The sequence below is a fragment of the Sphaerodactylus townsendi genome, linkage group LG07 (assembly GCF_021028975.2).
Source record: "Sphaerodactylus townsendi isolate TG3544 linkage group LG07, MPM_Stown_v2.3, whole genome shotgun sequence".
Taxonomy (NCBI): domain Eukaryota; kingdom Metazoa; phylum Chordata; class Lepidosauria; order Squamata; family Sphaerodactylidae; genus Sphaerodactylus; species Sphaerodactylus townsendi.
This window is the reverse complement of record NC_059431.1, coordinates 121,222,958-121,242,644: the sequence shown is the minus strand read 5'-3', so window position 1 is coordinate 121,242,644 and position 19,687 is coordinate 121,222,958. Positions and strand designations below refer to the sequence as shown.

Sequence of the window (19,687 nt, the reverse complement as noted above, 5' to 3'; positions counted from 1 at the left end):
TCATGTGCCAACCTCCAGGTGGAACCTGGAGAAGTCTTAGGATTCCTCACTGGTCTCCACACGGAAGAGACCTCTTCCTCTGGAGAGGATGGCTGCTTTGTAGGGTGGCCTTGTACCTGCTGAGCCCCCCCCCCCCCATCTCCAGGTGTTTTCTTATTTGGGCGTGTCAGGTTTCTGTCGCAAAAAGAACTGCACAAAGCATAGTTTGCTTCCCACTGCGGGGACTTTTTTTTGCACCGGACGTTCCCTTCCGCGTGCGTGCGAACGAGCCAGTCGCGTGCAAATAGCAAGCCAGGGGACCACGTTGCCCACGACTGCGCATGCCCGATCGGCTGTTCCGAGGCCGCCCGCTCCTCCCCCCTCCGCTCAGGCAGGCCGCGCCTTCCGCTTCTCCCTCGTCGCGTGCCGCCACGCCCTCCTCCAGGGCCCCACCCCTTCGGCGACTGCTGGCCCCGCCCGCAGTGCTAGCCAAGGACCCCTCGCGCCTTCCTCGCTACGGGTGTCCAATGAGGCGCCTGCTTCGCTGGGTCCGCCCAGCGTCCGCGACATCCCTTTTCTCCCCGCTCAGGAGGAAAGTTGTGGCCTCGGCGTTGTCCGGAGGCGGAGGTCCGTCGCAAGTTGCCCGGTGGGCGGCGGAGGAGGCAAGGGCAGGGGAAGATCCAGGCAGGCGCTCGTCCTGGTGGCCCCGTGATCGTTGAGGGGCGGGTCCTTGCTAGGGGGGACGAGCGGGCGAGCGGGCGGGCGGGACAGCGGCGAGCGCGAGGTGTCTCCTTCACTTCGCCCTCCAGCGCGGCCTTCACGCGGCGGCGGAGCGAAGCGGGACGGGAGCGCGCTTGCGTGAGTGGGCCGGAGAGAAAGAGCAGGCCGCCTTTCTCGACAGGTGAGGAGGGGGGCGGGTTGCCATGGCGACGGGAGGGGGGGGCAGAAGTGGGGGGGGGAGGTAGCGAGAGAAGAGAGGGGGGTTTATTCCCAACTTCTTACGGTTGGATCAGGGCCGCCACAAGCCCACCCTCCTCGCTCTTCCGCCGTCCCCGTTTGTAAGTTTACAACAACCCTGCAGGGTGGGCCGTGTTGAAAGTTGGCGGGTGGGTGCGGGGCGGGGAGAGAACGGCTGGCCCAGAGCCGTTGGCTGAGCAGGAACTTGAACTCAGGCCTTGCTAAGACAATCGCATCTCTTTTATTACTGTTCTTATGACTTAATCTTGTTTAATATCACATCTGCCAGTTCTTTAGCGGGTTGTTGGCCTCTCATTGCATTTCGAGCCTCGCCCAGAGGCTTAGGGGGTTGTCAGGTGTGGGCGTGGCATTCGTGCGGACCCTGTATTATTAATATCATTATTATTAGTCTTCTGCACTGTCTTTCTCCTGACAGGTTCACGGCAGCTCACCATAGATCCAATAGCACGTGCAGACAATCTCCCGCCCATGCACTGAAAGGGGTTGCTAATTTCCAGAGGATCCAGCTTGGGGGAGGGTCAGCAGGGTTTGAAGCGGGGAGGGGGTTTGGACAATTCAGACTCCAGGCACTTCTTTCTTCCCCACCCCCAGAACCATTTGCCTTGATGGGGGCAGAGCCTGGACTGCACTGACTGCCCAGGTTTTGCAATTTTTGTGCGCCCCCCCCCCATAAAGTGCTTCTTAATCTCCCCCCCCCCAAAAAAAACCCTAACCTTTTTCTGCAGGCGCTATTGGCTTTCCCCCAAACCTGGGGGGAGGAAGTGGGCCAGGCTTTGTGCCTGCCTGCCCCCATTCCTCAGTGCTCCCTGTTTGCTGTGCAAGATCAGAATTCCCCTATAAAAGTGCCCCCTCCGTTCTTCTCCCCCCCATCCCAGGCAGAGAACAGCCTTTGCTGGGCTTGTAGAGACTCCAAGATCTGACTGCTGCAGGCGGAGAGGAGGCAGGCGGAAATGCTTTGGGCCAGTGGGTGTAGCACGAGGGGCAGGATCGTTTTTCCAAAATGGCTGCACTGAGTGGTTCCTCTTATGGAGCAGCTGCAAAATATGCCTGTGGTTCCTGACTTCCTGACTCCTGGTCAGTGGCAATAGCCCCCAGGCTCAGTGTAAACTGTCTGACTTGGGGGGCGGGGGCGCTTGTCCATGTTGACCAAAGGGCCGTTTTTACTTGGGACAGCAGACCCCAATGTTTTCAGGGTTTACAAGTGCCCAATTTAAAAAGACACTGTTGGAAATGCCTGTGCTCCCAAGAATACTGTTGATTTCAGTTGCAAAATCTGTATCTCTTACTTATTGTTCGATGCATTCCCCTCAATTTTTTAGATCCTCTAAATTCGACTAGATAAGCATGTCTTTTAATCCAGCATGTCAGCACCCACCGAGACGTAAGTAGGGAGCATTGGAGTAAGGTTGTTGAATTAACAACTAACACGTTAAGTTGTAATAACAAAGTTTTAAGAACGGTTAATATCTAACACAGTGGATCATCTGTAGCAAGACAAGTGTTGCTCTTTGACAACATTAACTATTTAGAATAAATATTTGGCTGTTGCTCATTCAAGTTTCCTTTGCATATTCTTTTTATGCAGTCTTTTATGTACCTTGCTTATTACGATGGAATTGTAAATGTGTAACCTAAGAATTCCTTAGGGGTACTTTAAGTTTAGGGTGTGGAAGAGTTTGAAAGAATAACTTAAGGGAAAGGTGTGGTGTAATCCTGGAAATCTCTTAAGTGAGTGGTTTAATTACTGCACTGTGCTTGCCTGTTCTAGTAAGGTTACACTTTGGGTTCATGAAGAGGGTTTTCTTGTCCCTGTACTTTGTTATATAACTCTGATGTTTGGTATGTGATGTAGAGGGGGAGCCATTTCCCTCTCTGTTCTTTAATGAAATAATTGAGACGCAACTTCCTTCCTTCTGCTGAACGTTGTGGCATTGGTAGGTTCTTTGACAGGTTTCAGTGGGATTTCCTGCCATGTTCTTGTGCCAGTCTCCCTGTGCAAATGAACAAAGCATATGGCATATATACATTTTTGGAAGTAGCGGAGTGATATATAGGATGGCTTGAAAACCCTGATCTTTGTAGACTGGGAGGAAAGGAAGATTGTGCCTGTACAGCTCTGCATAGCAGCTCCTCTTTTGGGGTGGCTGCTTTGAGAATTGAGCCGGTGCCCCCTCTGTCTTTCCCAGCCACCTGCCAGTGAGTCCCATAGCTGCTTCCTCTGAATTGCCAGCTAAAGGAAGGCGATGAAGATTGTGGCGTTCTGCTATCTGCAGCCGCCAGTTGCTGATCTCTGCTGGGTAGGAAGGGAGCTATCACTGCCTGTCTGTGTCTAATACAGAAAATATGCAGCTATTTTCAAGTCATAGCAACATGGCATGAATTCTCCCAGTTGATGAATGCGTGGCTGAATCTTTTCTGCCGTTGCACTGTAAGGGGTGGTGGTTCGACCCCTGGATTGCAGAGAAAATCTGGAGCGACTTCTTGCCAGCTGTATACATTGGGTCAGGTGTTGGAAAGCTTGGAGCCTGCTTATGTTTCCGTTGCGGATCAGGAGGTCTCATTTTAGTGGCTCTGCGCTCAATGTAGCAGATGGGGACTGGAGCCCTGGTGGTCAGGGGAGCAATGCATAGGAGTTGAAATACCACTGATACAGCAGTAGTAAAAATTCTCTTTCACAGTTTCATATTACAGACTACACTGGCTGAAAAGCAACCGAAAGTGATACTAAATCTGCTGCCTAAAACTTTTTGAACTCTGCAAATTGATGATTTTAGGGAACTTCTTTTATGCTCAACAGCTGTTTTAGCTAAGGCAGATTGTTGTGTAATCCCCCCCCCCTTTTCGCTCCAGTCTGCTTAGTAGGATTCCACTGGAGAAAAAACTGGTGATTTTCATTCTCCTCGGTAATTTCTCAGACTTCACAAACCAAGTTGCACTTGGATTCTGAGCGTATCTATTTGAACACGAGTGCAGCCGTGACCAGTATGTACGAGGTCAGTCCTAACTCTCTGGTTGTAGATGCAGGGCTTCAGATATTGCAAATCAGATTGCACGTAAGCATGCAAAATTTCAACTGTTTCCTACTTCTCTCTCCCCCCCATGTCAACTTCGTAGTATTGAAAAAGCTTCATTTGGGGGATCCACTTTTTATAACTGTTTTCAGCTGTTATGGCTATAGTGAGAACAGAATCACTAAGAGGTGGAAGGCATTTTTTAAAACTTTGCATTCATTGCTTTCCTGCTGTGCTTTTCCTGTATCCACATATCCAGACTTTTCAACAGGTGACTAATTGATACCAGTTGTGGAACATCCTACAATTCACAGGAATAGCAGTATAACTGGCATGTAAATATAGCAGACATTTTACTCCCCATTGCTTGTCATAGAGCATTAAACGCTGAATTTACTCTGCCCTTTTTCTTGATTGTCATGGGTCTACTCCATGCAGTCCTTTGGTATGTGGACAGTATTTAAGAGCTAGGACGCATCCCAGAACAAAACGGTTGTCTTATGGGCTGAGCGTAGTAAGCCCAGAGGATATTGAATTTTACTTGAATCATGCAGTATATTTGCAGCAGTTGTTGAAATCTACTGGGGAATTGGCTCACGGCTTTGTCCGATGTGAACATCTGCTTTGCAGGGATTTAGTGGCAGGGGAGAGAGTTATGGTCAACCTCTGAAAAGCTGCTTGGATAGTCTTACGCAATGTTTCTAATGTTTCTCTTTGGGGCTGAACTTGGTGAACTGAGCTAGTCGTATATTTCTACATACTTGCACAAAATCTTGTTTAGGTTTCTTGAGGTGTAGGTGGGTCATTTGTGAGTATTTGTTTTTAGAGGAAGATGCATTGGGAGCGCCCATGCTGCATTTATCCATCAAATAGCCAGTCATGTCAGACTCAATGGCATGGTTTTCTCTTATTTGCTATTCTTGATAATTGGAAATGAACCTATGGCCCCTTCTGCACACGCAAAATAATGCGTTTTCAAACCACTTTCACAACTGTTTGCAAGTGGATTTTGCCATTCCGCACAGCTTCAAAGAGCATTGAAAGCAGTTTGAAAGTGCATTATTCTGCTTGCGTGGAATGAGCCTATGTTAGGGCTACCAAGCCTCTGGTTGGGGCAAGTAAATCCCTGCCCCAAGGTCCTGTTCAAGATTTTTTAAAAATAAAATAATAACCAGTGTTGTAGGTGTCAGATCACTTCTGGAGGAAACCTGGAAGGAGTGGCGGTCTCTCTAGGAATCACCTTGAACTCTAGCTTTCCTGTAGAGTTGCCAGCGATTCCTAGAACTACCACTTATCCCTTCTGGGTTTCCCTGGAAATGACTTCACACTCCCTGTGCCACTCTCCCATTAATCGCACGGCTTGGTCTGGCAACGCATTTGCTCGGTGAAGTTTGAAGCCTTCCTCCATCTTGGGTAGCTGTTCTGCCTGCAACAGATTGGCAGAACACAAGCGGTTGAATAGTGTACACTGTTTGGCTTCACGGTTCATTTTGTTAAACCCCAAACTTTTTAAAAACTTTTTTTTATTCTAAAGTGCCATAATTTTAATAAGCATGAGTGGTTTTTGCCTAATTTTCATCTGTGCACATTTCTGTTAGATAATTCAGCACACCTAGAACTAATACCGTTTCCCCGAAAATAAGACCTACTCCGAAAATAAGCCTTAGCATGATTTTTCAGCATGTTTGGAGGATGCTTGAAAAATAAGCCCTGCTCCAAAAATAAGCCCTAGTTACAGATTCCCCGGCGCAGCTGATCTGGTCAGATGGGGGGTGCAAAATCATGGAAAAAAATAAGACACCCCCTGAAAATGAGCCCTAATGCATCTTTTGGAGCAAAAATTAACATAAGACCCTGTCTTATTTTTGGGGAAACTCGGGTAACTGCTTTGTGCATTTTTTAACATTCCATTTTCTGTGTCTCTTTAGCTCCAATGGCTATCCCACCAGCCTATGCGGACCTTGGCAAGTCCTCCAGAGATGTCTTCAACAAAGGATTTGGTATGAGTGATGCTTCTCATGAATATGAGTTCTTAGTTGCTAATAATTCCTGATCTCACACTCCAAAAACAATTTTGGGAGGAGGGAGATTTATTCTAAATCTTTGTACCTGACTTAAGGGTACAAAAGGTGAGGGGCAAAGAGAGCCCCCCCCCCTAAGATGACCTCCCCAATCTACAGATTCATTCAAGCAGCAGCAGGTTGTATGCGTAAAAACTGGATTGCAAGGTCCCCCTCTCTCAATAGCAGCAGGCGTTTGAGTTGCAGGTTCCCAGAAAGCAGTTGCATATGTTTGTTTATTCTTAAATTTTATTTATTTGATTGATACTGTGCCCTTTCCTGATAATCTGGGCTCACGTGCAGGCAGATTCTTCATTGTGGACAATCTATGAAATTAATGTGCTACGTCCAAAACAATATAAGATTCACAAACACGCGTGGCACATAGGCACTGGCCCAAGCAATTTATATTACCTGTTAGTTTCTTGTAAAGTATGCCAAATTGTTGGCTATTAGACTTATCAAACTATTATATCTTCACAACACATATATATCTCCACTTTAAATCCAATTCATGCAACAATTTATTACAAGACAACCTTCTCTCAAGTCCATAATCATGTATTTGTTAAACCAACAATGTCCATAGTCTTGCAAATATTATGGCGTCAATGTCACCCGTTGTGACTGTAATACAAGTTCATGACAATTAATGAAAATCCTGAGTTGGTGGCTTGAATTACTTATAAATACTGTCCCGATTTAAATTTTATTTATTTGATTGATACTGTGCCCTTTCATGATAAGCTGGGCTCACATGCGGGTAGATTCTTCATTGTGCCTCAAGGTTGGAGAGACTTATTGTGTTTTCTCTTGGAAGAAGAAGGGGCCTTACGAGGAAACAGTGGGAACGCCTTTGTTTTAGCCAGTGAGATTAGCGTGCCAGTTTCCAAGTTGGACATCTGGCATCAGCTGCTTTCATAAAGGTCACCTGCTCCCACTGCTCCCAATTTCTAGGTTGCGCTTGGCTGAATTCTGGCCGAGGCTGGAATGGCTTCCCTCTGTTCGCTGGTACCCAGAAATGGATTGCAGAAGCTGGAATGGGGTCTGAAAGTTTTTGCAGCTGAGGAGGGGTGGTGGTGCTGGTAACTTTGCCTCTCTGGAGCAACATCTTTCAGAAGCAAGGGAGGAACTGAGTACCTGAACTAGGTATCTTCTTCCCTGCTGAGGTTTCCAAGCAAGCGGAAGCCGTGGCACATTTCCAGAGGGGGTCTAGAACTTCCTGGGAAGCCTTGCAGTGTGACCTTCCCCTATAAGCCCTTTCAGTCATATTGGAACCTTGGACACAGCATGGATTTTGGTGGGATTGGGCTTATTTCATTCATTCATTCATTCATTCATTCATTCATTCATTCATTCATTCATTCATTCATTCATTCATTCATTCATTTATTTATTTATTTCTTTATTTCTTTATTTCTTTATTGTTTAGTTTTATATACCGCCCTTTCCCCGAAGGGCTCTGGGCGGTGTACAACAAGTCAAATCATAATACAACTAAATACAATTAAAACTAAGCAATTAAATTCCAATATAAATAGATTACTAATCCCCTTTAAAAACCCCTTTAAAACAGCGGTTAATGCAAAATTAAATCAAAGTCAAGGTGCCCGGTAAAATCCATTTTTAAAACCCTCCCTAAATGGGAAGACTGTTGCTCCATCAATAAAAAGATGGAAACAGAGATGGAAACAGAAGGGGAGAGGGAGGGGGGCACCATCAACGGCTGGTTACTCCAAAGGCCCGGTGGAACAACTCAGTCTTACAGGCCCTGCGGAATTCACCCAGGTCCCGCAGGGCCCGGACAGCTGGAGGAAGAGTGTTCCACCAGGCCGGGGCCAGGACCGTAAAGGCCCTGGTCCGCGTGGAGGCCCTCCCCAGTTCCAGATTTCAATGTAAAATTTATTTATCATATGTCCCAAGATCAATGGCAAGGGTGAGATTGGTAGAAGCATGAACTAGGGTTTTTTTTTTTTGGCTGTTACTACAATAATTGGCTGCATTCACCCAGTTAGATGATTACTTCAATGTCATAATCCGTATGACTATTATAATTAAAAAAATCTGTGTTATGATTGGTTGGACCCACAGATAACCCAGAGACAGCTTGACCAGGAGCAGTCCTAAGGAGGATATGAAGTGACAGGCAGGCTCATAAGAAGTAAAACAGGACGTAAAAACAGAACTCCCGGCAAAACGCCTTCACTTAAGTAGTTCATCACATATGCCTAGAACCCTTAGGTCTCAAGGATACAACTTATGTACCTGATAGCAGCCACCTGTATCCTTAATGTCCACTTTGAGTCCTGTTTTCTGGATGCCACTTTAAGACTTCAGTATGGGGTGCCCAGTATTAAGCAGCTGTCCTTTGTTTTCTGTCAGAAGCTACTGCAAGTGGGGTGAAGGGGTTGCTGTCATTCTCCCAAATGTACTCCCTCCCCCCAATTTAGGTCACCCCACCTTTAGGAAGGACCTGGTTAAGAGTCACTGCTTGCAAGATGTGCCCATGTTAAAAGTGCTTTGGTAATGTTTGTTCTTTCTGCCAAGGTTTTGGCCTGGTGAAGCTGGATGTGAAAACGAAATCTGCAAGTGGAGTGGTAAGTTCTGGCAGTGTGAGCTTGAAACACTGGCGAGGCATGTGAATTGGTGGGGGGATGTAATCCTCTCCCCACCTTTTTGCTAGGGAGGGGGCTCCAGCCGGACTGCCACAAGGATCTGTTTCCTGTCGGTCTCGTGCCTGGGCATGGAGCTAACTTTAGGAGGCGGTTACTACGTTGGACGTTTTCTGCCTCTCCTTTTATCACAGATACTAGTGAGCGTTAAGGACATATTAAAAGTCTGAGATGCTACAATAAGGGCCATTCATTCCATGCCTTCCTTGGGAATAAATTCGGGCTGGGGCAAATGACGATAACCAGCATTGCTACAGTGCTGGCTCTAAGTGTATTGATACTTTTTCATGTAATTTCTCCAGCTTTGAGAAACATGATGCATAAAGTAGCTTCATGATGCAGTTTTTGCCTTATCCTTGTGAGTGCATTGGAGCTTTTGAAACAAATGCTACGCTTATGCATAAGCACCAGAAAAAAAAATTGCACCAAATGGTTGAGATTATCCCGGCCTTCCTGATTTCAGTAACTGGTAGCAAATTGCAATGAGTTATAATCTCATCATTCCAGAAAAAGGCAGCTTTTATTGGGTTCTCTGGTTCGCTGAGCTCAGAAATAGCCTTGCTTGTGTTGTCTTTGTTAGGAGTTCGCGACAGCTGGTTCATCAAACACAGACACAGGAAAAGTGAATGGGAGTTTGGAGACCAAATACAAATGGACTGAGTATGGTGTGACTTTTACAGAAAAATGGAACACAGATAACACTCTGGGAACGGAAATGGCCATCGAAGATCAGGTAAACATGTTTGGAGTCCATCTGTAGTTAATCAGGAAAGCGTTTGCCGCCTTTAATTAACCACTGTCCCCTCCCTAAATCAGATCGCCAAAGGTTTGAAGTTGACATTTGATACGACCTTCTCGCCAAACACAGGGTAAGTTTTGTTTTTGATCTTTCTCTGTGAAGTGTTTGTGTGTCCTGCTGGGGGAGAGATTGGCCATTGTAGCTCTATGTTGTCATCTTAGGACCACACTCAAGTGCCCATGACGGTTTCATTTGCCTTATCACACTGTTATGCCGCAAGGAGAAACCAACTCAGCAAAGTGATGCACATAGGGGCAAGAAATCCAAACTTCACATACACGCTACAGGGGTCAGTGCTATCAGTCACAGACCAGGAAAGGGATTTGGGCGTCTTAGTTGATAGTTCCATGGGAATGTCAACTCAATGCATGGCAGCTGTGAAAAAGGCAAACTCTATGCTGGGGATCATTAGGAACGGAATTGAGAATAAAACTGCAAAGATTGTCATGCCCTTATATAAAGCAGTGGTGCGACCGCACTTGGAGTACTGTGTCCAGTTCTGGTCGCCGCATCTCTAAAAGGATATTGAGGAGATAGAAAAAGTGCAGAGAAGGGCAACAATGATGATTGAGGGACTGGAGCACCTTCCCTATGAGGAGAGGCTGCAGCATTTGGGACTCTTTAGTTTGGAGAGGAGACGGCTGAGGGGGGATATGATTGAAGTCTATAAAATTATGCATGGGGTAGAAAATGTTGACAAAGAGACATTTTTCTCTCTTTCTCCCAATACTAGAACCAGGGGGCATTCATTGAAAATGCTGGGGTGAAGAATTAGGACTAATAAAAGGAAACACTTCTTCACGCAACGTGTGATTGGTGTTTGGAATAGGCTGCCACAGGAGGTGGTGATGGCCACTAACCTGGATAGCTTTAAAAAGGGCTTGGACAGATTTATGGAGGAGAAGTCGATTTATGGCTACCAATCTTGATCCTCTTTGATCTCAGATTGCAAATGCCTTAACAGTCCAGGTGATCGGGAGCAACAGCCGCAGAAGGCCATTGCTTTCACATCCTGCATGTGAGCTCCCAAAGGCACCTGGTGGGCCACTGCGAGTAGCAGAGAGCTGGACTAGATGGACTCTGGTCTGATCCAGCTGGCTTGTTCTTATGTTATGTTCTGAACTCCGACTCCAAATACCACTTACAACAGGGGCGTCAAGCTCTGCCCCTCCAGAAGTTCATGGACTGTGGGTCCCATCAGCCCCAGGCTAATGGAAGCTATTGTCCATGAACATCTGGAGGGGCAGAGTTTGACACCCATGACTTAGAACATTGGTTCTCACAGAGTAATGTAGCTGCTTCCTATGGTGGAATGCTATATTGCCCCGTCTATAAAAGTCACAAACAAGACACCACACTACAAATCCACAAGGTTTTTTCATATAGCACAAATAAAATTACTTCCCCGTTAACTTCATGGCTTAACGTTTAAAGTATTCATACCATTGAGTCTTTCATTACACTTTTCAAATCATGCTATTTCAAGAAAACACACCAATCCATTCCCTCCACAGATGGACATGCAAAGCCTAACCTTACAATTTAATCCTGTCTGAAACTTGCAATTCAGCTTTTCAAATATCCAAGCAGTACTGCTTGACAAGGTGTTGCGATTCTTGTTTCTCAGCGCTTCTTCAGAAGTCTGTCACTTTAAATCACCCGGGAGAATCTTAACCTCTTCCGTGGAAGTCTTTTAGAATCTTAACCCTGATTTCTATGCAAAGTGAAGTGTACAGAAAAAGTTCTTAAACGTGTAATTCAAACATAGCAATTCCATGCTGTGCTTGGAATTCCTTATCGCCCCCCTAGGCACCCAGCATCCGTATCAAATCTCCCAGCGACCACTGCTCTCAAAACTCTCAACTTAGAGGGGGATCCTCTCTTGCGCCTCTTTTGATGCGCTGCCATCAAGGGGTTGTTCTAGGGATTACCTGCCCAGAGGGCTCCGATACTGTCCACACATTATTTTTAATCATGCCTTTAGTTTGGCCTCTGCAAGGTTCATAGGGAAATGGTATGAAAGTCAACAGTGTGAGCTAACAGTGGCCCTTCAGTGCACTAGACATTCCCCATCCAGCAGTTCACATGATTCCAATTCCAAAGCTGGGATGTAGGTATGAGACAAAATCTGTTTGATCTCATGATAATATTGCCCATCCATATCTCTCCCCCACCACGTACAAATGTATTTGCAGAACTGCAGTTGTGTCTGCCGTTTTCTGATACTTCATCCCAAATACCACATTTTTTATTTCCCTGCCAGCAGATTAGACTTGAGGTAGCTCACATGATCCAGAACAATACACTTTGCATTAAAAAAAATCCTCTGTTTTTCAGGAAAAAGAGCGGCAAGATCAAGTCTGCTTATAAGCGGGAATGCGTAAATATTGGCTGCGATGTCGATTTTGATTTTGCCGGGCCAGCCATCCATGGCTCGGCTGTGTTGGGCTATGAGGGCTGGCTTGCTGGTTACCAAATGACCTTCGATAGTGCCAAATCCAAGCTGACTAGAAATAATTTTTCTGTGGGTTACAAGACCGGGGACTTTCAACTGCACACCAACGTGTAAGTATTCAGCAGCAGTCGACAGTGCAAAGGCATGGGCAAAAACTGTGGAACTTTGCCATGAGCAGTATCAATCAACTACAATAAAAAAATCCCTGCAGTAATGTATAGCTACAGCTCACCTGAATTGTGCAAGACTTGGAAGTCCAGGTACTTGAGTTGGGTGAAATGATAAACCGAATTGTTCCCTTGCATACTGTGCAAAAAATGCAAACTGTGGTTTAATGCTGATTGATAGGTCGTGTAGTCAGCACCGTTCAGTGTTTCATGCGACTGGGTCGTTATGGAAACCTAGATTTTAGGGAAAGCAAAAGTCTGGTCTCCAAGCCACATGCAGAAGGAGGGTGTGGTGCTGTATGGCAGCCAGGGAATGGTTTGCCACCTTGAATGCAGCCATAAGCATTAGTATGAAAATCTTCATTCATTCTAAGAGTATGTTACAGTTTTTCCAAAATTGCTTTTAAAATGGAGCTTTGGGAAGGGGGCTTCTTTTTCATAACTTGCTTGTCTGTCCCTGGCAGCCGTTAGTTTGCATGGCCTTCCTCTATGCTTCGGTTAAGCACTATGGCAAACCACTGGAGTACTTAAAAAGGTTCTGTAAGCTTCAGCTGTGTAAAGGTGGCTGTGGCAGGTTGACAAGCCCACGGTGTTCTGCAGAAAAGATGAGGTTGTTGATATTTAGGAAGGGGGTAGTTGAAGGTGGCCTGTGTATCGGTGGCTTCATCAGTATTCAGCATCATTGGCTGTAATAACTGGCAGTAATTGAAGCCAAACATATTCTCGTCTGTAGTCTTGTTGCCGGCTTGGCTCCTGTTAAGGTTCTTTATTGTCTCAAGAGGCCTTGAGTTTGTATGACTTCAGAAAAGCCCCCCCCTCTTTAAACCAACAAGATGGGAAAGAAGTGAATGTGTCTGTCTTTCCTCTCCAGTCCTTCAGTTTTGAAATCTCCGATGTTCTTTTATTTGGAGGCACTGGGGGAAGATGCCACTCCTCTGAATGGCTGTGCCGGGACACGCAGGGGGGAAGATCAGTGGGCAGTGAGTGGAAGGATGGTTCTCAGCCCTGGAAAACTGTGCCTCAGTTTTCCATGGGTGATACGGGCTAGTGGTGAAGTTCACTGCATTTCTGTGCAGTAGTCTGCATCTAGATATCCGTAAACAAGGCAGCACAGGAAAAAACTGATATCGTGTCATTATTGCTGATTTTTGTTGGTCTGTTTGTGGTCCCAGTATTGGAGCTCCTTCAGAAATGCTGCCTTAATTTGGTAATATCAATCTTAGCATTTGTCAGTGATTTCAAAAGTTGCTTTCAAGGACAATTTGAGTTTTGTCAGTAAAGACTCTGAGTGTCTCATGAGGTTGTACCTGAACACTTCGAACTGTGGTGGCGAACCTTTGGCACTCCAGATGTTTTGGACTACAATTCCCATCAGCCCCTTCCAGCATGGCCAATTGGCCATGCTGGCAGGGGCTGATGGGAATTGTAGTCCAAAACATCTGGAGTGCCAAAGGTTCACCACCACTGACTTAGAATCACAGAACCATAGAGTTGGAAGAGACCACAAGGACCATGCCATGACAGAACACATAATCAAAGCACCTTTGACAGGTAGCCATCCAGCCTCTGTTTAAAAACCTTCAAAGGAGCCTCCATCACCCTCTGAGGCAGTGTATTCCACTGTCAAACAGCCCTTTACCATCAGGAAGTACTTCCCGATGTTCTGGTGGAATCTCTTTCCCTGCACCTTGAATCCATTACTCCTTGCCCCCGTCTCTGTAGCAGCAGAAAACAAGCTTGCTCCGCTTTTGCAAGGCAGACTGTTCCCCACCTCCCTAATGGCCCTTCCTGATTTGGGCGTGATCGAGGGAAAGCTTTAAAAAGTGCTCTTGCAGCATTTCATTTTACAGTGTGCCTTTAAACGTTTTCTGTAAACATATTTTCCAGCAATGACGGGGCAGAATTTGGGGGCTCAATTTACCAAAAAATCAACGACAAACTCGAGACCGCTGTGAATCTCAACTGGACAGCAGGCAGCAATAGCACTCGGTTTGGAATTGCAGCGAAATACCAGCTGGATTCTACCGCTTCTGTTTCGGTAAGTGGCACCGCTCTTGTCGGCATCGATCCACCAGACTCTTGCTTGCTGCGTTTTGCAGTAGCCCTTCACAGGCTCCTGCTCAGCGGCACGTCTCCCATCGGTGGCCTGTGCCCTTCTGCCATAAGACTTGGTAGTTTGGGGTGGACACTTCGTCATGTGGTTTGCTCTGTCCCAGGAGCAGCTGGTTCATCTGCAGGGCTCAGCTGTGAATTAGGAAGTCCCTGGTTCAGGTGCTGTTTTTGCTGGCTGGGCTGGGAGGCTGCAGCGTTTGGGACTCTTTAGTTTGGAGAGGAGGCGTCTGAGGGGGATACGATTGAAGTCTATAAAATTATGCACGGGGTAGAAAAGGTTGAAAGAGAGAAATTTTTCTCTCTTTCTCACAATACTAGAACCAGGGGGCATCCATTGAAAATGCCTGGGGGAAGAATTCGGACTAATAAAAGGAAACACTTCTTCACGCAACGTGTGATTGGTATTTGGAATATGCTGCCACAGGAGGTGGTGATGGCCACTAACCTGAATAGCTTTAAAAGGGGCTTGGACAGATTGATGGAGGAGAAGTCGATCTCTGGCTACCAATCTTGATCCTCCTTGATCTCAGATTGCAAATGCCTTAGCAGACCAGGTCCTCAAGAGCAGCAGCAGCAGCAGAAGGCCATTAAGAACATAAGAACAAGCCAGCTGGATCAGACCAAAGTCCATCTAGTCCAGCTCTCTGCTACTCGCAGTGGCCCACCAGGTGCCTTTGGGAGCTCACATGTAGGATGTGAGCGCAATGGCCTTCTGCGGCTGTTGCTCCCGATCACTTGGTCTGTTAAGGCATATCCTTCTCTTTCAAGGGGAATATGGCCTATCTGGGCAGGAATGATGGAGAGAAAGGGTAGATTTTGCATGTTAAAATGCTTTTTAAAAGTATTGATGAGATGCTAATGGGATATAGGTTTGGTCCCTTCCGGCTGAGTTTCATAAATGTGGCAGTAAGGGATATGTATGATTTTAGGCTTTGAGCCCTTTGGTGATAGGGGAGGGTATAAATATAAAAATAAATAAATAAAACTAGACCCAGCCTTTCCCAAAGTCTGTTTTCCCCCTGGCCTAGTGTTGAGGTCAAGGTGTTGGGCTAGGACAGTGGTGGCGAACCTTTGGCACTCCAGATGTTATGGACTACAATTCCCATCAGCCCCTTCCAGCATGGCCAATTGGGGCTAGGAGCTGGAAGCCCCAGATCCCCACTCTTCTGTGAAAGCTTGCTAGGTGACCTTGGGCCAGCCACGCCCACTCTGCCTACGACCCTGGCAAGTACCTTGTTTCCCCGAAAATAAGACAGTGTCTTATATTAATTTTTGCTCCCAAAGATGCACTATGTCTTATTTTCAGGGGATGTCTTATTTTTCCTCTCCACAGCTGCATGGTCTGGTGTTCGGTTCGACAGGCATGCTTCCAAACAAAAACTTTGCTACGTCTTACTTTTGGGGGATGCTTTATATTTAGCCCAGGAAAACCTCTACTACGTCTTATTTTCCGGGGATGTCTTATTTTCGGGGAAACAGGGTATTTGGATGGGAGACCTCCGTGGAATACCAGAGTCGTGACTTAGAGGCAGGCAATACGTTGAAAGCCCCCCCAGGGGTCTGCTAGAATCAGCTGTGACTTGATGGCATATTGTTGTTGAAGGTTGGATTTGGGTAAGGTGGGATCCTAAAAAGATCCATTTTGCTGGGGTGTGTTCCCGCTAAGCTGGCTGTTTGCTCACTTCAGTTAGGACTTGCTTAGCTAAGGCAGGAATTAGAACCTCCGATGTGTTCAACCAATTGCTGCAGCTGTCAAACAGGATTACTAACATTCTTTCTGCAATTGATGTCTTTTCCTTCATTGTTTTGCAGGCAAAAGTGAACAATTCTAGTCTAGTCGGAGTTGGTTACACCCAGACCCTGAGGCCAGGTAAAGGAATACTTGTTATAAGATCGAAAGGCAAAACTGAAGATCTTCATTCAGATGCAGAGAACTACAGAGGTTGGGCCGAAAGCTATAAACTCTGCACCAAAATAAACACATTATGCAGTGTAGACAGTGAAGTTAGTAAAAAACCTTGTGTTTTTGATCAACTTCGTTGTGTTCACTCTATAATAAATATGTGTATTTTGGTTCAGAGTTTATAGTTTTCAGCTCAACTTTTGTGAGTCTCTGTATTGTTTCCGTTGAGTTTCTCTTCCCCCCTTTTGGGTGTTTGACGGCATGCATATGCCAACTGGAGCTTATTGCAGATGATGCTTATTGACTTAGTGAAGTAGACGGCTCTCAAGGAGGTGCACAGAACTCTACTCCCCCCTTTCCAAAATCTTCACTTGCATGTAGTCCCAGTTCAATTTTATGTGGCTCTGCAACTTGCTGAGCTGTAGGTTGTGCTAGTTGTGTATTCCAATCTTGTGGACATCACCAGAGAATACCAGTAGCCCTTTTTCCATCTTGCGGTTTCCAAGTCATTAGAAAAGCCTGTTCTGGTCATAGTTTGGTGAGATGGACATACTGTTGGTGGCCTTTGTTAACTTCTAAAGGTAGCATCTGATTGTAGGCGTCCACGCAGAAAGCTTGGGTGGGGAGGAGGGGCAGCAGGCAGCCCTTCTAGTATGTCAGGTTAGTTCGCTGCTGTGGTCACGTCCCTCAGTCCTAAATTGGGGGAGATGAGGTTCAGCTAAATCCCCCCCCCCCCGCCCAAATCACATAGAATAAATATTGCCTCTTTATATTGTCAAAGGCTTTCACAGCCGGATTCAACTGGTTGTTCTGGGCTTTCTGGGCTGTGTGGCCGTGGTCTGGTAGATCTTGTTCCTAACGTTTCGCCTGCATCTGTGGCTGGCATCTTCAGAAGTGTATCACAGAGGGAAGTCTGTTACACACTATAACAGTTACACACTGTGTAACAGATTTCTCTCTGTGATACACCTCTGAAGATGCCAGCCACAGATGCAGGCGAAACGTTAGGAACAAGATCTACCAGACCACGGCCACACAGCTCAGAAAGCCCAGAACAACCTATCACCTCTTCGTTTGAAATCATGTTTTTTTGGGGGGTGGGGGGTGGGAGAGAATGTCCAAACTGCTTCTGTTGCTGAAAAGCCCTGGACGTCTTTTGAAATGGGACCAAGGGGAAACCATTTGAAAATCTAACTCGGGGAAAGTTTCACAGTCGCATTTGCCATGAAAGGTTTCGGATTTTGGTGCCCTGAAGTATTACGAATACCCTGAGAAACCGGTTTGCCAACAAGAGACGTTAATGAAAGGAAAATGAACTCTTGCCTGACGTTTGGCCGGTCTGTTTTGAAGCTGTGGGCTACATTTGCATAGCTGAGTGTTCCACCAGAAGGAAGTTGCAGCATCTTATCTTTGCCATCTCAGGGTGGGGATTGAGCCTCAGGAAGGCCACAACAACCAGGATCTCCTCCGGTGAGATTCTTCAGAGTGAGATGACTGCTGGGAAGCGGCTGCGTAAGGAACAGCCGGCTGAGCTGCCGCTTGTATTGTTGGAGGGGTTGTATATTTGGCTTGCCTGACAGCGGCTGGAGAAACTTGGCCTCCAAGCTTATTATTTGAACTTTCTAATCACACAGGCAGCTAAATGGTAGGGTTTGTTTGCCCTTGGCTACATCTGATCACGTACGTAGGCATCTCAGTAATAACCTTTGGTATAATATCTGATCTGATAAGAAATGCTGAGCTAGGTGTGATGGCCGTCAGCGTAGCTTTCTAATCTTTCTGATCACCTGGCCCTGCCAGAGAAACAAGGGGTGTGCTTGAATACCTTTCACCTCTTCAGCTGAGGTTGAGGACTCCGGGGGGCTGGATAACACGAGGAGATGCCGTCTCTTGTTGACTCCTAATCCACTGGCCGTGTTCTCTTTCAGGTGTGAAACTGACGCTGTCTGCCCTGATAGATGGAAAGAACATCAACGCTGGCGGCCATAAACTTGGTCTCGGCCTGGAATTAGAGGCTTAAAGAGAGTAGAAGCTGCCGCAGGAAATGGGATATTGGAAGAATATGGCCTTAAAAACGTAACTCCAGTGTGACCCAGAAGTTTTCCCCTCCCTCTTCAGTGGGGTGGCCTAGAACAAAGAGCTGTATTCCGAGTATTTAGGCAGTTCCTTGTTAGCTGGTTTTTAGTTAAGTTGGTTACCTACCTAGTTCTTAACTCTGCATTAGTGCAGTCACTACACAATACATTATTTAAATGTATTTTAACTGTTGAATGCGCTACCCACCAATAATGAAATAGACTTGATGAGAAACCTGTACAAGCGTGTGCATGTTACGTTTCTTTTAACACGTGAGGTATCACCATCGGAATAACGAAGTGGATCAGTGGATGTCCTGACACGTGAGGTCAACAGTTTTTTTTTTTTGTTAAAGATTACCTTAATTAGAAATACTTTTGGTATCCCAAGCCAATTCAGAATTATGAATAAAACAAATACACACGTTTACTTGTGACTCCAGATATTTTAAATGTAAGTTGCTGAGAAGGACTGTTAAGTGAGCCTTCACACTGCCCCGTTCTCCCCCCCCCCCTCGCCAGCTTCCTCCAGTTCCGTGTACATCAGAACTTCTGTTCTGAATCCATTAAGTTGAATTGTGTTAAGGTTCACTCAGTGGGAACTTCGTGAGGAGGCAGGTGGGCCTAGCTGGACCACGCGATTCTCTTTCATTTTGGAAGAACTTTCTGATCTGAGAGATCACATTTCCTGCTTCTCTGCTGGCCTTGATCAGAGCCGGGGCGCTCCAGTAACCCGAGAACGCAGCGTGCTTCATGTAGCCAGTTTTGAGAGGAAGCTGGTGTTGCCAACTCACTTGAGGGTGTTGCAGCAACTCATCTCCTTCCTGTCCCAATGTAGGTGGTAGCCACAGTTCTACTTGTGTGGGAAGAGGATCTTGATGCCCTTTGGGCTGGAGACTGTTGCCTAACTGGATTCCTCAACAGCATTTACGACTCTGCTTTGTCCCATTAGCAAGGTATTACTAACCCTCTGTGTGAATCCAACACTTCCCTTCCCTCGGTGTTCGTATTTAGCCCCAGAGGAACCTTCCCCCTGGCCAAGCCACAAGAGTTCTGAGTTCAGACTGAGGATGCCAGCTTCACGTCCCCTTGCCGTTGGGAAACTAACGAGGAGAGTTTATGTATTTCTTTATATCTTCCTTTCTCCCCAAGGTGGCTTCTGGAATTGTCCTCTCCTTACAGCAGCCCTGTGATGTGTCCTGAAAGTGTGTGGCTGGCCTGAGTTCACCCAACACACTTCCTTAGCCAAGTAGAGAGTCATTCCTGGTTTTCCTGGGTCCTTGTCCGGCGCTCTAATCACTGCACCACCCTGGCCTAGAGTTTACGGCAGTCTTGTTAGGGATAAAGGAGGTAGGGTGCCATTCATATGGTCCTGAGCCCTGTATAATAAACTTAAGAACATAAGAACAAGCCAGCTGGATCAGACCAGAGTCCATCTAGTCCAGCTCTCTGCTACTTGCAGTGGCCCACCAGGTG

The 19,687-nt window shown here is 46.4% G+C and overlaps 1 protein-coding gene across 2 annotated transcripts; it reads left to right on the top strand.

Moving 5' to 3' along the window:
- The first annotated feature begins 722 nt into the window (after nucleotides 1-722).
- Nucleotides 723-18,641, top strand: VDAC2 (voltage dependent anion channel 2). 2 transcript variants are annotated; one of them, XM_048503254.1, is made up of 10 exons: nucleotides 725-880; nucleotides 2,277-2,338; nucleotides 5,897-5,968; nucleotides 8,576-8,625; nucleotides 9,281-9,433; nucleotides 9,517-9,569; nucleotides 11,837-12,064; nucleotides 14,009-14,159; nucleotides 16,046-16,103; nucleotides 18,065-18,641. In XM_048503254.1, exons 2-10 carry the CDS (start codon nucleotides 2,302-2,304, stop codon nucleotides 18,154-18,156), a joined length of 894 nt encoding a protein of 297 aa, XP_048359211.1. In that variant the 5' UTR covers nucleotides 725-880; nucleotides 2,277-2,301; the 3' UTR covers nucleotides 18,157-18,641. The 2 variants fall into 2 exon arrangements, with proteins under 2 accessions (XP_048359212.1, XP_048359211.1); XM_048503255.1 differs by lacking the exon at nucleotides 2,277-2,338 and having other exon boundaries at nucleotides 723-880.
- The last annotated feature ends 1,046 nt before the right edge of the window (nucleotides 18,642-19,687 follow it).

Coding starts and splice junctions, on each gene's coding strand:
- VDAC2 (XM_048503254.1), top strand. CDS start 2,302: ATGTCTTTTAATCCAGCATGTCAGCACCCACCGAGAC. Junction 5,969..8,575: donor TGTCTTCAACAAAGGATTTG/GTATGAGTGATG, acceptor CTTTCTGCCAAG/GTTTTGGCCTGGTGAAGCTG. Junction 9,434..9,516: donor AAATGGCCATCGAAGATCAG/GTAAACATGTTT, acceptor TCCCTAAATCAG/ATCGCCAAAGGTTTGAAGTT.